This window comes from Antedon mediterranea, chromosome 1, assembly GCF_964355755.1.
Source record: "Antedon mediterranea chromosome 1, ecAntMedi1.1, whole genome shotgun sequence".
Classification (NCBI taxonomy): Eukaryota; Metazoa; Echinodermata; class Crinoidea; order Comatulida; family Antedonidae; genus Antedon; species Antedon mediterranea.
In genome coordinates, this window is record NC_092670.1 from 21,375,541 (window position 1) to 21,391,739 (window position 16,199).

The 16,199-nt window shown below is 32.6% G+C and overlaps 1 protein-coding gene across 2 annotated transcripts in view; it reads left to right on the forward strand.

The window, feature by feature from the left end:
* Window positions 1–16,199, forward strand: part of LOC140062298 (uncharacterized) — a 59,212-nt gene that overhangs the window by 3,224 nt on the left and 39,789 nt on the right. Inside the window, exons 2-4 of one of the 2 annotated variants that reach the window (XM_072108458.1) lie at window positions 411–558; window positions 7,266–7,930; window positions 15,991–16,017. In XM_072108458.1, the coding sequence (XP_071964559.1) occupies window positions 7,366–7,930; window positions 15,991–16,017 (592 nt within the window). In that variant the 5' untranslated portion in view covers window positions 411–558; window positions 7,266–7,365. The remainder of the gene's footprint in view (window positions 1–410; window positions 559–7,265; window positions 7,931–15,990; window positions 16,018–16,199) is intronic. The other variant, XM_072108465.1, reaches the window with a different exon arrangement.

Here is a 16,199-nt window from a genome sequence, read left to right on the forward strand (position 1 = left end):
GTCACTTGGCAGTGACTGATGATATGTTTTTAAACAGAACCTGAAAAATTTAAATATTAAAATTAGCTATTGTTATCTTAGCAATTGGACACTAATATGAATGTTATAATTTATTGTGGAATTAACCTATTTGATGGATTGACGTAGATTGTAACATTTTGTTTATGCACCCAGTCTATAAATATTGATGTTAGCAGTGTCAGTGTAATTAGTTACATTGTGTGACTTTAATGACCTTTATGTTAAATGCTAATGCAATTTTTAAAAATACATACAGATTCATAAAAAAATAAAAACATTTAAAAGACTTTCTAATCAATCTACTTAGCTTTCCTTCTTCAATTGCTATTCTGATGTTATATAAACAATAATAAAATTTACAATTTATTTATTATTTGTTTTTTTTTCAGAAAATATTGTGTACATGCTTTTAGTGTTATACAGTTACTGTAAAATCCCATTTTATTGGAAGGAAAAACGCCTGTGAAAATGCTTTGTTATAGCTGATAATTAGCATATATTGTATTACACCTGGTTCATCCAGGTGGCCATCTGAAGGTAAGAACAAGTTAAAAAATACCTTCTTTTAACTTAACGTTAGGAGGTAGAATTAGATTGCTAACTGTATCATTTGCCTGCATCCACTAAAGCTTGGTTCCCACTAGCGGACGCAATTGTTACAAAAATATATATCTGGTTGATTTGATATCCCATGGCCAATTTAAACCTATAATTTTGTATATTAAATTAGTGATATTTTATTGGTTATAGAAGCTGATGACTTATCCTCCTTAATGGCGATTATATTAAGCATTAGGTTTCGTAAATTTTATTTGGAATACTAAAAACATGGTAGATACAGTACAATGATACTTTTAGTTCCAATGAAAATTTATGCTTGACATCTTGTTTTGTTAGATTTTCATCATGCTTCATTTAAATTATTTATTATTTTGAACTGATGTTTAAATGAACCCATTAGATGGAAATGAACACAAGGATACAGTAAAAAGCACTAAAAGGCAAAGGTGAATTCTATTATTAAAGTATAATACTGATTTTGAGATATTTTAACACAAAAAATTGAATTTTCGTATACATTGCATCACTTTCAACCCAATAAAAAATAAAAAAATAATAATAACACATTGTTCATTAGTCTGCAAAGAGGCATACCTACTCTATGGCTATGGAGAGTAATTTATTAGTTAGATTTTTTAGCATAGTAGTAGGTAAGGTTTGCTAGTGGATACTAAAAGTAAATTTTAAGTCCACCCTCTCCCCTCTTCCCTTCCCCTCTCTCCCAAACTGAATGATGCTACATTATCCTCTTCTCTTGAACTTTTACTGCCCTTTTGATGTAATTTGTATTACCTTGTTAGTAAGAAATTTATATTCTTCAAATGTCAAATTGTCTACAGCCCCAGAACGCATCTGCTTATCCTAGCATAGGTATCCCATGAGTCACAGCTAATATTGCAAGGTGAGAAAGTTTTGGGATGACTGGAATCTGCATTTAGGTTGTGATTATTTTGTTATACAGTACTTTATTTACTTAATTCCTTGTTAAATGTTACAAACATGTTTTTTTTTCAAACTGTATTAATATGTACTTGTCAATTGTATGACCCACTATGCGACCCCGGGGTACGTCATTTGTCAGATGTGCGTCATACCTTATATGAATACCATGACGCACCCATGCATACAAAATATGATCATCACCCATTTTGAGGCACTGTGACCATGTTGTTTATGATATTTTGAGTGATAAAGTGACAGACATTGACACACCATCGTTCATTGATGTGACGTACTGTACCTTCTAGGATTTTGACATATTATTTGTAAATGACGTACCCATAATGCACTTCTCCCGGGGGTCGTATAGTGGGAAATATAAGTACATTACCACTACTACAGTACAACTGTCTACTGTCTACATTAATCAATGCTACTAGCTACAATCATACACAATATCACTAAAACTGTAACCCACGATTACACGATCCTACTATTGTATAAGATCCATAAGTTTGTACTTTCCCATGTCATTCACCATACTATTTTAATAACTACTGGTATTAAAAAAGGTCTGATTTCTTTGTATAATTGTTTTTTTATTGAAAGACAATTATTTGGAACTATTGTAATCTTATTTCTAAGAATGCTTTGTCTGTATGCCAAATATATTATTTTCCATGACTAAACCATACCCATGGGTATTACCGTTTATAAACCGTACCCATGGGTACTACCGATTCTAAATCGTAAATAAGATTTAAATATTACCAACTAAACTCTTAATTTCTTCTAATTAAAGTGAATGATTCAAAGATATGAATAGGTTTTCTACTACTACTGTATGTACACATTAGAGATGAGTGTTCTAGAGGTCTGCTGTACTATGTGTTTTAATATTAAAAACATTATATCACTACTTATTTATAAACATCAATAATTTATGGGTTTTTAATGGTATGTTCACTGCAACTGTCAAATTCCAAGATTGCATTTCAGGTATAAAAACCATTTGTCATAACATTTCACTCATCATTGTGAATGTAATCTCCAATCCAGGTCAACTCCACAGTCATTTTAAAGCTTATCTTAGTATTGGTCCTCCTGACCAGGGAGTTGTTATTAGATGGAGTAACAACAAATTTATCAACTGATCTACAGCCAATAAGCGACGAGCGGTATACAGGAACCTCAAAGGATTATGCAGTCAACTGGCACTAATTTCCTGCCTTTTGTTTGGAGTCTACTTTGCCGACGATGCCAGGCCCTCTATCGCCGGGATTCGTCCATTTTGAGTAAAGACTTTCGATGCATTCCTGACAAACAAACATTGTAGGCATGCGCAGATGATTCCTTCTTCGTCAATAGCTTTACAATTTGTTTACGTCATTAGAGAATTCTGCAATATATATTTTACAAAAAACCGCTTTAAATTCCGACCTTTCGTTAAAAAGTTACGATAATTCAAAGTGTACGTTCATCTGTTTGTTTGTAGACCTTCTTTCGTGATTTTCAGAGACTTTTGGTAAGTTTTAAAGTTAATATTTGATATTTTCCGCACGTTTCTCCATTTTAACACCAGCGCTAATATTTAAAAGAGTATGTCTTCTATCATTCTCTTGATATCTTATTTTCTTACAGTTTCTTACATAATCGTAATTTTGGTTAAAATACAACATGTTTTTATAGGTGTGGGCATGTTGTCAGTAGTGATAAACGCCAGCGTGTAATCTGGGTAATTAACACCCTCCGATCGTATGTTTGTTGGCGGCTGGAATCGCCGATTCTGGTGATGCACTAGGTACACCACCAGGGCCTAGGCCTAGCCAGGGAGATGGTCTAATAACAAATCCCTGGCCTAGCCCTCTCCCTTAAATAGGCCTAGGCCCCTGCACGTATGCTAGGCGGGGAATTACCTATATAACTAAGCATAGCCTATAGAATAGGCCTATATAATTATAGGATGTCCACTATAAATAATAATTAATATTAATACAATTCTATGACTATGTATGAATGTACTGACTGTAATTTATTTTGTTGTCTTCCTGTTATTCATTATAGGAATTTGTACTGTAATAATGGAAATACAGGCTATTTGTCGTTTATGTGGGCGAGAGACTGCTGCATCTGACTCAAGACGTCTAATTTTGAAATCTGATTATTCAGATTTAATCCAGCGTGCACTACAAGTAGATGTGAACACGGATATTCTCCCACCATACAGTTGTAACAACTGTTGAGTAAAACTTGACACATGGAAGAAGAATATGCGCTCTAAAAAGAAGGATGTAAAAATTGGAATAAACCTTGCTGATTTTGATTCCAGTGAAAAACAGACAGAAGAATCTTTTTTCTGTGAGGCAGAGGTAGTTGCATTGCATCTCAAATGGGATACATTCTTTGGAAAGGAGAAGACAAACACATGTTTACAAACATTGTTATTTGTACATGATTGTACATGTATTTATTTTTAAATATGTATTTAATACAAAGAATTAAAAAATGACTCAGTATATCGATTATTTTTATTTACAGTATATCATTCATTAAAAGCCTTGGTTACATTTAGATATACAGTACTGTTCAGTACTTGATTTTTCTTCTGCACTGTAGCCCCTTTCTTCTTTGTCTGTGCAGGGAGTTCCCTGGTCTGTGCAGGAACATCTTTGTCTAGAATTGAAAAAAAAAAACAATTAACATAACTCCCTGGTCATACATTTAATCAGGCGTTGTCAATTTAACTCCCGGCATTTGTTAACAAATGAAAAATACATAAATCTTCCCAATTGTCAGTAGTGACAGCCCAGGTCATAATTAATAAATGGAAATAATACTGCATCATCAGAAAGTTGTTTTTATTGGGGTAGGCCTAGCCCCTACTTGACCGTCCCTCCCTTCCTTCCTGATGAAATATTAAAGTTCAATGAATAAATACCTGTAAAAAAAAGGCAACGTAAAAGGCCTCCTTTCTTTCCTAGAGATTCTAGCTAGGAACGGTAGGCTGCAGTAGTATCAAATATTGAATAGGCTACACCAGTTACTAACCTGTTTCTTGAGTAGTAGTACTACTACTAGGTCGCTTAACACTAGGCCTACTTGAGCCAGGCCTATGCCCAATATTATTAACGTCGTGTTGTTGACAGCATTGCTCACAAACCCATTTGCCAGCTGGAACTTCAGAAGATGTGAGCAGTGAGCTTCACACATTCAAAATGGAACCATTCATTAGGACATGCTTTTCCTTCACAAGCGATCATTTGATCGTCAGAACTTTCCCCACATGGGCAATACATTGGCACATTTTCATTTAGATCAACATCTTCTAAATCGCTATCATCGAAATCTAAATCGGAAAAGTCTACGTACACATCGGTATAGAAGTCGTCAGTTGTCATTGTGTGTCGCGATTGTATCATCTGGCTTTCTGAAACACCATGACGATGTGTGACGTAGGCCAGAGTTATTCAAGCGAAGCGAAGCAACTTTGACTTTTCTGCGCATGCGCGTGTCATTGATTACGTCAGGGAAAATTGTTTATTTGATGAGGAACTGTTTATCGGGGATTAAGTCTTATCTATTTTACTTCCTGTCGGAAAAGTAGACTGATCAAAAGAACATACTATGATGTTACTCCATCTAATAACAACTCCCTGTCCTGACCTACTTCTCCATAATTTGTGTGAATAAATTAACTTACTTAATTGTCATTAGAGTGGTGATATTTATCAGGTGATAATTGTTGATTACTGTTAATCAGGAGATTGCCTTCCTGTTGTGTTTTATCACTATCAGGGTTTTTTAAATGTTGCATATTTTAATTAGTTATGGCAGCTATTTTGAGCTTTGATTTTTCATTAGTATACTGAATCAGGCATGCATGTAAACCCACTTCATTGAAGCAACCGGTGCGTGATGAACTTTCATTTTAAGCTATACTGATGGACTTACAGTATATCCCAACATCAGTACAACATTTTTTGGGGGAATTGTTTGTGTTGTGTAACTAAGATCCTGTTTCTGCTGGGGAAAAATAACCGATTAATACCATGTGAATAAATTACCCCCAATTTCTTAGCAGTAAAAGCAGGACAGATTTTCAATAACCAATTAAATGGCTTTGTGAAAATTAAGGTTCAAAACTTTATATAATAATAATATAATAATGCAATATAACTGTTATTTGCTTGACAGCTGTAGAATCATAAACATTATATACTGTCTCTGAAATGTATAGTTATACTTATATAGTGTGTTAAATTTGTGTACAAACGCTCTGATTACTACTTGAGACACATGACTGATTTCTCTTAAATCCTACCACCACATATAATTTCAGTGAATTCATCAGTTTCATTTTTTAACTCGTTTAATTGCATAAGGAAGTACATGTTGTTATTTAACTTTATTCAATAGTTGTACAACACCTCATAGAATTATCTTGCTGCCAGTGTTGACCTTATTATTATACTACACATTGTGATGGTAACTATTGAAAAGGGAAGTAGAATTATATAATACCCCGTGTCTTATTAGTCATCAAGTACCTTGCCATTAGCTAGCACATTGTTATTGTTATGATAATGTTAAATAAAGTCATATATTTACAGCATTTTTAATGTTCTTATTACTGTACAGTGAACCTTATCATTTACATACATCTTATTACAAACCTTCTATTTTTAGTGACACACAGTCCTCAATGATGCCATTTCTACCTTTTTTTAAAAAATTTGTTTTTAACTCATGGTTTTGTGAAAAAAAAAATCTCTCGGTATACTTGAAGTATTGATAATAATAATAATATAGGGCTTTCTTCTGAATTTCTCATACACCAACTTTCTCATTTACAAACTGCTTTCACTAGAAAATAGAATAACATAATATTCATAGTGTTTGAATTTTCCACTTTTCACCTTTGCTCACTTTCATTTCAATGTTTATTTAAAATCTATTTTGCCTTTCCTACTTCTCTCTAAACAGTTCTTCAACAATTTCACGAGCTCAGCTTCTGGATAGAATAATATTAGTGACACATTCAACAAAACCAACCAGAGGTCCACACATTTTTTCGTTCTAATCTATTGAAATTGGATTCAGAAGAATTTTAACAACTTCAACAATCTAAATATTTTATATAGCAAACATTTAAATCTGATTTTCGTATTTGAATTTATAAATTAGAAGTGAGCCCTCTAGTGTCCATTGGATTATAAAAGTCATTATAAAATATCATTAAAGTAGTTCCAATTATCCAATAATATTGGATAATTGGAACTACATTTTATGGCAATCAATAAATAATAGTAGGAGGCTATACTTATTCATTCAAGAAACATTTATTGACCAAAAATATTTTATCATAACATTAACAATGGTTGGCATATAATATATAATTGAGAGACTACAAAAGGCCCGATGGGCCTGTCGCTGTAGTCCCTCTTTACATTATACAAATAATAATAATACATGAATATTACCTATTTTCCAATACAGAGATATATTTTGTGGCATAATTTATAAATATGCTGTATTTGTGCAGAGACATTAATTTTAAAAGTATCATAGTTGATAGATACTGATAAAACCATCTTTTTTTAAAGTCATGTTTGCGTGCGATACAACATGTTTTTCAACAAGGGAATAAAGTAAAGTTGAAAAAGATGGTATATCACAAATCTCAATTTTTTCACCATGCAAATCTTTTGACAATTCTTAAAACAATCCATATTTTCTTTTCACAGATTCTTAAAATATAACAAGTTTCATAGGGTGACTCAGCACAATATCAAGCTGGATACCCCTTCTCTAAACCCATCATCCCCTGTAGGGGGTGATGAGCCGATGGATGCCACTTTCAGTGTTCAAAGTCCTCAGATGATGGAGGTCTTGCAGACAGAGGACATTCCTGTTACGGGCATCTCAAACGTCATCCTCCAACAAGGTCAAATAATGCAGCCTGACATTCTGCAAACTTCAGGCTTTCAGATCGGTTCCATTCAGCAGTTAGCAGCTCCAACCTTTCAAACGACAATCGGTGGGATGCCTCTCACCACGTATACAACTTCTGGCATCCCGACACTTCAGACTGACATTGGTGGACAGCAGATCTTTATTCTCCAACAGCCGATTACAGTGCCTCAAATAAAGATTGAAGATCAGCGACTACAGTTGCAACATCAGCAGTTACTGCAACAGCAACTGCAACAGCAACAATTGCAACAGCAGCAACTACAGCAGCAACAACAATTACAGCAGCAGCAGCAACAACAGCTACAACAACTACAACAACAGCGGCAGCAGCAACAGCTACAGCAACAACAGCTACAGCAACAGCTACAAAATGTGGAAACTGCACCAAGCATAGAGGAGACACCTTTGGGTGCCGATTTGGAGAAGAAAAAAGATGGTAAGTGTTTTATATGTTAATTTCACAACCAATCATTCCTCAATAATGGTTCAGGTTTTCTCAGATAAGGACTTAAAAATGGAGGTACACCTAGAACTTGGTGCATCATCAAAATGGGATTACCCCAGTCTACTCGTCCGTTACAACCCTTGCCGTTCATGGTAGTCGCTGCTTACCTCAGTCTACTCGTCCGTTACAACCCTTGCCGTTCATGGTAGTCGCTGCTTACCCCAGTCTACTCGTCCGTTACAACCCTTGCCGTTCATGGTAGTCGCTGCACTGTAGACGCTTTGAGTCCTTGAGGACCTAATCTGATTATTATCGAAACAAACAAGTTTGGTCAGTGCATCAACTATGATAAGCTTTAGTGTACACAATGTCAATGTTGTGAACATTACATTTCATTCATTACATTTTTTAGCGCTGTGAGAATCAGTAAATAGCGGTTTATAAAGTTTATTATTATTATTAATATTATTATATCAATAAATGTAGGTAAAATATGAGATAATTTTCAATTAAATTGCTATCGTCTGCACATGCCTACAAATCAATTGATAGCTTCCAATTGTTTCCACAGCTATACTAAATTATTTGCTCTGTATGTTTCAATTTTGTATTTGTTGAACTCTATATACAGTATAATAACAGAAATTTTTCTTTATTATTTTGTGTCATTTCATACAGTCGTCCCTATACATTGCCACCCCTTAATCTTATCATGTCAATGATCAATTATTTCGGGGTTTTCAGATATAAACCTTTCAAAATATACCCAAGGAATAATGCCAGGATCAAGTTCGTACAGATAATGTTCCTGTGTATCATTCGCACTATGATAAAGCAAAAAAAAACTACAACTAAAATACAAAATAAGGAAATTGTATCTTTATTTGTTCATGGATGACAAACTTTCAATGATTCTTGTTCTTGTTATTTCAAATTGTGTTGAAGTTTCAGTGAAATTGTAATGTAAATATAACAACAATGGACCAGCTTTCTTATAGAATCATTCATAGCAAATAGCAAAACAACAATTTACATACTATATTAAAAATTTAAATAAATGAGAAAAGAAACAATCTACTCAAGGATGTCAATGTTAAAAATAAAGTAAAAAAAACAACTAGTTAGTAGTAATTTAATAAGATCAAGCACTTTTCTTCTATTCTAGTTTGATATGTATACTCATACAGTAAGTGATAATGTATAATTTTTATATTAACGATATTGAGAAGGTTTAAAATGAAAAAACTGTTTTAGAACTCTAGGCCACGCAGTCGAATGATTGGTTGAGATTAAACCAAAGGGATTATCAGGAAATCCCAGGGAATTGAAAAGATTTAAACATTAATCTTAGGTCATGAACCCTTTAAGCAATACCTGTTTTTACAAAAATTCCCGCTTAAACCTCACTTTCATAATTAGTAAGTGATTAACTTGGTCCTTCAATAATTAGCCAGTTTTTCCTGATTAAGAATATTCTTTTAGATACTTTTCAATTATATTTAGTGGTCCTTGACTATCAATAGTTCTTCCTGTTTATGAATATTCATTAGGTTATGTTCAATAATAAATTGTTATGAGGTATTCTATAGGAAGGTATGGTTTCCTTTTAAAACCTTCCCTTCCTGCTATACCTGGACGATAAAGTGCACTACCAACAGTTGGTGATGTTTGATTTTAATAAACCGTCCGGACACTGCTCATAAACCTTTGGATAATATTTTTTATTGTAGATGCCTTGCTATAAAATAACTTTGGAAAATTTGTTGAAAGTGCTTTACTTTAGTTGTTATTGATATTGAACATCTATCTATACATCGATTGGATTGTCCAATAATCAATACCTTTTGATTTTGAATTATATTTTTGTGGGTGTGTCAGTGAAGAGCAGAGCACAATCAACATTACTGTGGTACTTGTTATCTCATCGATGATTGGTTTGTCAATTTATTGAATCATGTCAAGAACTTAGGAGTTACTTAAGGATTTTATGAAAGAATGTTGTAGTTGTACCTTATTGCTCTGAAATCTTTAACAATCTACTTACTAAAAGGATATTTTTAAATTTGTAATTGACTTTTTACTGTTAATACGAGGGGCGGTCTGAAGAATCTCTTATGCCATCAGAAATCAACAGGTAGGCCTACAGTTAACACCTTTAAAAAAGCCTTTTCACACTATATTCGCTGAATTTTAAAGATCAGGTTTGGATTATATAAAATGTGAACATTTTTTATTAGTCTTCAGCTTATCCGAGTAAAAGTCGGTAGTAATAATCTTCAAAATTTATATCACACTGTTTAGCACTCAAAAGCAAATAAAATTCTCTTTATGTAAATGTAATGTTGAGTTAATATAATATAATCTACAACGTGGGCCCGGTATAGGAATTTCACTGTACATTGTGGTTGGTACTCGCTATAGAAGCAGGAAGTAGTTGATACAATGAAGCGTTTTAATACTTTCAACTACTTTTTTTTTATTTTAAGAAAGGGTATGTTGTATAAAGCTTGATAGGCTTGCCCTAAACATGGAGATTTACCTCTTGACCTAAGTCTGTAGGTATTTGCCTTTTTTATGTTGTTAACCTACCAGTGTTTTGTCTAAAGACTACATTAGTAATTTTGATTATGTCAGGTATTATTAGTAAAATTCGAGCTGAAGTATTATACGTATGAAAGGCTATGTGTGCCGAAATATTTATCTTTTTACCAATATTAAGTATTAAACTTTAATGGAAATCTAGATTTTTTGTGCTATTATTTTTTTTTATAGCCCCCTCTATTGTTAATATCATAGAGTGAGAGATTGTATTTTTCATTTTATGTCAGTAATGTGGCACCTCGTACAGTCTAGTTATTAGTAATACTCAAGTATCCATTGCTGCTTTTCACAGTAATATAGTTTATTTTAAGTGATAAGATTTGTACTTGCTACAGTAGTTAATTTCAAGGTTTTTTTCACACAAACTCTAGCAATGATACTCACAAAATGAGTTTAAATGTATTAATAGATTTTTGTGGACCTTTTTTCATTTGGTTTAATTGAAAAACTGCCCAGTTCATAACATATCAACCATGGTATTATGATAATTGTTTGTAATTCGTTTTCTTTATAATGAATGACCCACATCTATCGTATCAGCTAAACCCTTGATTTCTGAACTAAGTCTTGTCTTGGATTGGAGCTGACATGAGCATAGATATGAACCAAATACCTGTGATTGGGAGGCATTTTAACTGCCAAGGAGCTTTTTAACCAAGTTACAGTGCCATTTTTATCATTAAAAAGTTCACCATAAATGTAATTGTTAATGTTACATTTTTCTTTTGATCACATTTCATCCTCTGCTTTTAAATGCAAGTCAATTAAAATCGCTACAGTAACTATTATTTTCATTATAAAGTTCACTGTAAATATGTAATACTTTCTACTTTTTATCAAGTAGGCCTAACAACATCCTCTGCTTTTAAAATGCAAGTCAATTAAAATCGCTACAGTAACTTTCATAAATAATCAAACCAAGTTCAGCTGTTTTTCTGTCATTGTAATTTATAAGCAACAAATCTGGTGATCAAAAAGATATCGTTGCATCTTCAGGTTTAGCACATGTGTGTTAAGTGTAATTTATTCAAGTTTCCTATACATTTGATGTTCACCTTTAAGTTTAGAATAAACCAGTTTATGATGCAGTTCAAGTCAGTGCTGAAGAAGCTGTAGTACTTCTTGGTCAAATTGTCCTTCAAATGCATGGATGTAGTTTTGGTTTCTGTCAATTTTATAATTACTACATGTAAAAAAAAAACTTGTCTTTCTTAGAAAAGGCTTTTTAATCTGCCCAAAGGTGATCTCTTTTGGGTTGACTGTAATAAAAGATTACTGTACTCATGGAGGAATAATACCTCCATGCTGTACTATGGGTTAATATGATTGGGTGACCTATTTTAATGGCAGTTTCTGTTCATGTTTCTGCTGCAGAACATGGTACATTTGAACAAAAGTCACTTAGTTCTATGTATTTTATATAAGAAATCAACCAAAATCAACCACAATTTATGATTCTTCTAAACTATTTTGAAATTACAAAAACTGCCGAATATAAACAATTTCAAAGGCTCTCGCCTCCAATTTTTTACAATCTATATTCAAGATGTTTTGTAACATGAAACAGATTTTTAAATTTCAATCTAAAAATCGTCAATGTTTGTGGTATAGCCTAGAGTTGGTAGCTGAGCCCATGATTGATGAGGCTTGGTAGAATGGTAGACAGACAGAACCAGGAGCAAATTGCTTTTATCCCCTGAGGTGTTCCTTGTTGATGCACGCTTCATGCACCATTGGACCTTCTTTGCACTCTTGCTCTCAGGAGTAACTGACTATTGACTTCTTACTTATATATACCTCCGCCCTTATGTGTTTCTATTTGTAATGTTTCACTTAATATTACAATAGTAAAGTTTGAACCTACCAACTGCCTACCAGGCACTGATTAATCAAGTCTATTTTGTGCATACTTTTGAACTAGGATAAACCGACAATAGCCAGTTCTCTATGTCTTGAAAAGACTATTATGGTAGCTTATAGGGAGTCTCCCACAGGATGGCATGGTTCCCAGACTGTTATAATATCTCACTCTTTAAAGAGAATACCCTAATTGGTTTATCTCATTTTATAAATTACATGTTTCTAGTTTTTGGAATATTTATTTGTTTTTAATAGCCCTTTGGAAATAAATGTTATCTATGATTTTAAAATAAACAAACATTAAACATGATTCAAAAAAAAAAAAGTAAAAATCAAAATAAGCTATAAGACAAAAAATATTGTGTTGAGTGACTTTATAATATATATACCTATTTTCTTGGACATTTATGTGTACCTTTTGCAGGTACAATAGAAAATCTACCATTTTTCATTTAAAAGTGTTGATACCAATGTTCTGTGACAATCCACCATCTCTCCCTTTTATTTTGTACTTTAATGAGTCCACAGTTGGGACAGACACCTTCTCTTGATGTCATTCTTTCGCAAATTCCGCCAAAGACCTTTCATCTGTAAAATTCTTGGCTGCATTTATCTGACATTTACGTTCAGCATGAATTGTTACATTCATCAACAAATTTTATCGTTTCGAACAAATATAATTATTTTTAATTTTTTTAAAACAAAGATGGTAAATGTAGTAAGTTAAAAGCACTTCTATAAAAAAATGCATAATATGCTGAATGAACTTATGGAATGTATCAAAACAGTACAGAAGCACGAACATATTCCGTAGGGTCTTGTTGTCAGTCTGAACCCAACGCCAGGAAATAAATTTATGCTTGGTGCAAGTGTAGTTATGTAAAGGTCTAGAAAATGATCGACCAGAAATTGTCTGGGGTTTAGGACCTCAGGTTTGATGTCTTGTTGGATGATAAGTATCAGTACCTTTTTTTTAATCAGGAGAAAATAAAGTACACCAAGGATTTTATTTTTTAAACTTCTTACTAATTGGTATTAATCAAAATAGACAATTTACACATTATTACACAATTCTGTTCTTGGTTATGTCCACAATACAACCTTTACAATATGCTCTTAAATACCGCTAATATTATTTACCATGTTGTGATGAGTCTGTCTGTAATCTGTTAACAACAAAGATTGACTCAAATAATATTTAATACTAATAATAATTTAGGTTTATATATGGCATTATGCTAAAAAATGGAAAAATAGATGGCGGAAAATTAAGAATAGTTGATAAAGTGATTTACAATTGACGTTGCCTGACGGATATAAATCGGCCGATGAATTCCACAAGAAGACATTGACAGAGACCCAAGAAAAAGAATGATTACCATAATGCGCTTTGTTGATGGACGGACGGATAGAGAAACTTTCTATGTGTGCTGTACATTTTTAATTATATTATTTAAAGCTTAGAAAGTGACATTACAGTTTCTTACACCACATCATGTATGCATTAGTAATGTCAATTTTACCATTTTACTATTTATTGTCTTTGTAATTCATCCTGACATCTAACTTCTCCGTTTTCATTTCATGTTGCTTGATGTTTCTCTTATTGTGATTTGTTAATGTTTGTTTTGAAAACAAGTTAAAACGATCCTATTACAATGTTTGGGCGATAATTTTAAAGTATTTTTTCCTGTCCTTCCATATTATCTTGATGGTTATGCTTAATAACAAGTTTATTTATTATATTATTACTATAATAGTTCCTATATCTAATACAAAGCATTAAATGTGGATGTGTATGAGTCTGTTTCTGCTGCATAATGCAAATTAATCGTTTATTTTAAATAGATTAAAAATAACAAGACTGTGTTTCTGCTCAATTTTTGCTCTGAAATAACCGGTTAAATCAATGGGTGGTCGTTAGAATTACCCAAAATGCAATTGGTCCTGGCGGTTAATTCAAACGTTACTGCTGTGTAGTTGACTCAGGGTCAGCAGCTGTCAATCAAATAACCGTTATTTTGTGTTGCAGCTAAAAGTTGCCCAGCGATAACCGGTTAAATGGCGTTCTAACATCAAATTGAATGAGTGTTTTTAACTGGTTATTTTTCGCTGCCTTTTAACTGGTTACCACAAATTTGTCAAGTTTCTGCTCCCAACAAAATGGGAGTTAATTTATTCACACCGATTTTAACCGGTTATTTTTATGCAGCAGAAACAGGCCCTCTGTGTATAGTTCTCTACTAAGGTGAAAGTTGAAAAGCTATTTGTGACATTTGATCACTTCATTGCCTCTTTCAACACATCTGCAATCTTCCATCTTAAATTTATCTTTTAAAAAAACTAATAAAAACACAAAAAGCGTGTACAACTGCCGGCAACAAAGTTAATCACTTCCGATAAGTCTGTTTTAATGATTCCTCTGTGATTTCAAAGAATAGGTTATATTGATGATTATGGGTAAATTCAAACATATAGTGGCCCTTATATGTGGTGTTTGTTGGTTCGTTTATTATCAATCCGTGTGTGTGTTGTCCAGCTTGTATGGCCAGTTGGCCAACAGGTGATGTTTACTTTCATCAGTGAAAAATATCAAAATAAAACGAGTAGCTACAGTATAACAATCTGAAAGTTTATGGAGTTTTTTCTAATGTGCAATTGCAATCTATTGTACAATTAGGATTTGTCTGTGAACCTGCTGTATTTCGAATTACTTCACTCTTTTATTTCAATTTAATTTTTTTAGACTTAAGAATGTGTGGTACAGCGTTAACAACCAATTATTAAATGCTACAGTACTATAGATCTTATTTCTCACACTAATTAAAAAGATAAGAAAAATGAAAATTGGTTTGGAGAAACTTTAATGTGGAGAGATGGTATAGTTTAGTAGCATGGAAGGAGTGACAATCAGTAATCTCTTAGAAAAGGAGAAAATTGATTTTAATAAAATATAATAATGATGACACAGATAATGAGAGCATTCTATTTGATTGATCATCAAACATTGACAGTATTCTACTAGCATTCATATATAAAATCATAGTATTAAACCATAAACCTGTGCTACATACTGTCATTTCCAGAGTAGTTTAATATGTTCTTAATCGCCCTGAGGACTTTTAACTTACTTGAGTATCATACAGGGCACATTTTCATTGACATAATCATAAATGTGGTTGCAATTAATTGTGAATAAATTTCGATTACTGTGCCAAATTCAATTTTATTTGATATAAAAAATTTGGTATCAAAGTTTAAAAAGTAATGACATTTTGAGTTATTAATGTCGTTAATTATTATCTTATTGGTTTTTTTTTAATGCCATTGTCGGTAATATTCATATTTAATTTACATTGCAGATATCAATCATACTTTTTTAATATTATAATGCAGTATACCAATAACTCAATATGATCGATATGTTTTGTTCATTTGTTTCACTTAAAGTGTCTGATATTATCTGCCACTAGTAACTTTTTCCCCACAGAGCATACAATGTAGTATACAGTACGTTGCACAAGTAGCAAGATAGAACCACATTTTCCGTGTCTGACTTATAGCATGTTAATTATTTTCCATTTTTTCAGAGAATGATAATTTATGCAAGAGTGATAGTAAGTGGAGTTAGTTGTTCCTATTGGCTCACCTCACTAAACTCATGTCACCTTTTATAGATCATGTCAAAATTATTTTATTGCAGTAAACATTTGACAAATTCAAATCATTTCAACATAACAAGAAATGATATGATTATTATTAATTGTCAGTAATTATATTATAACAGCAATAACTGCAG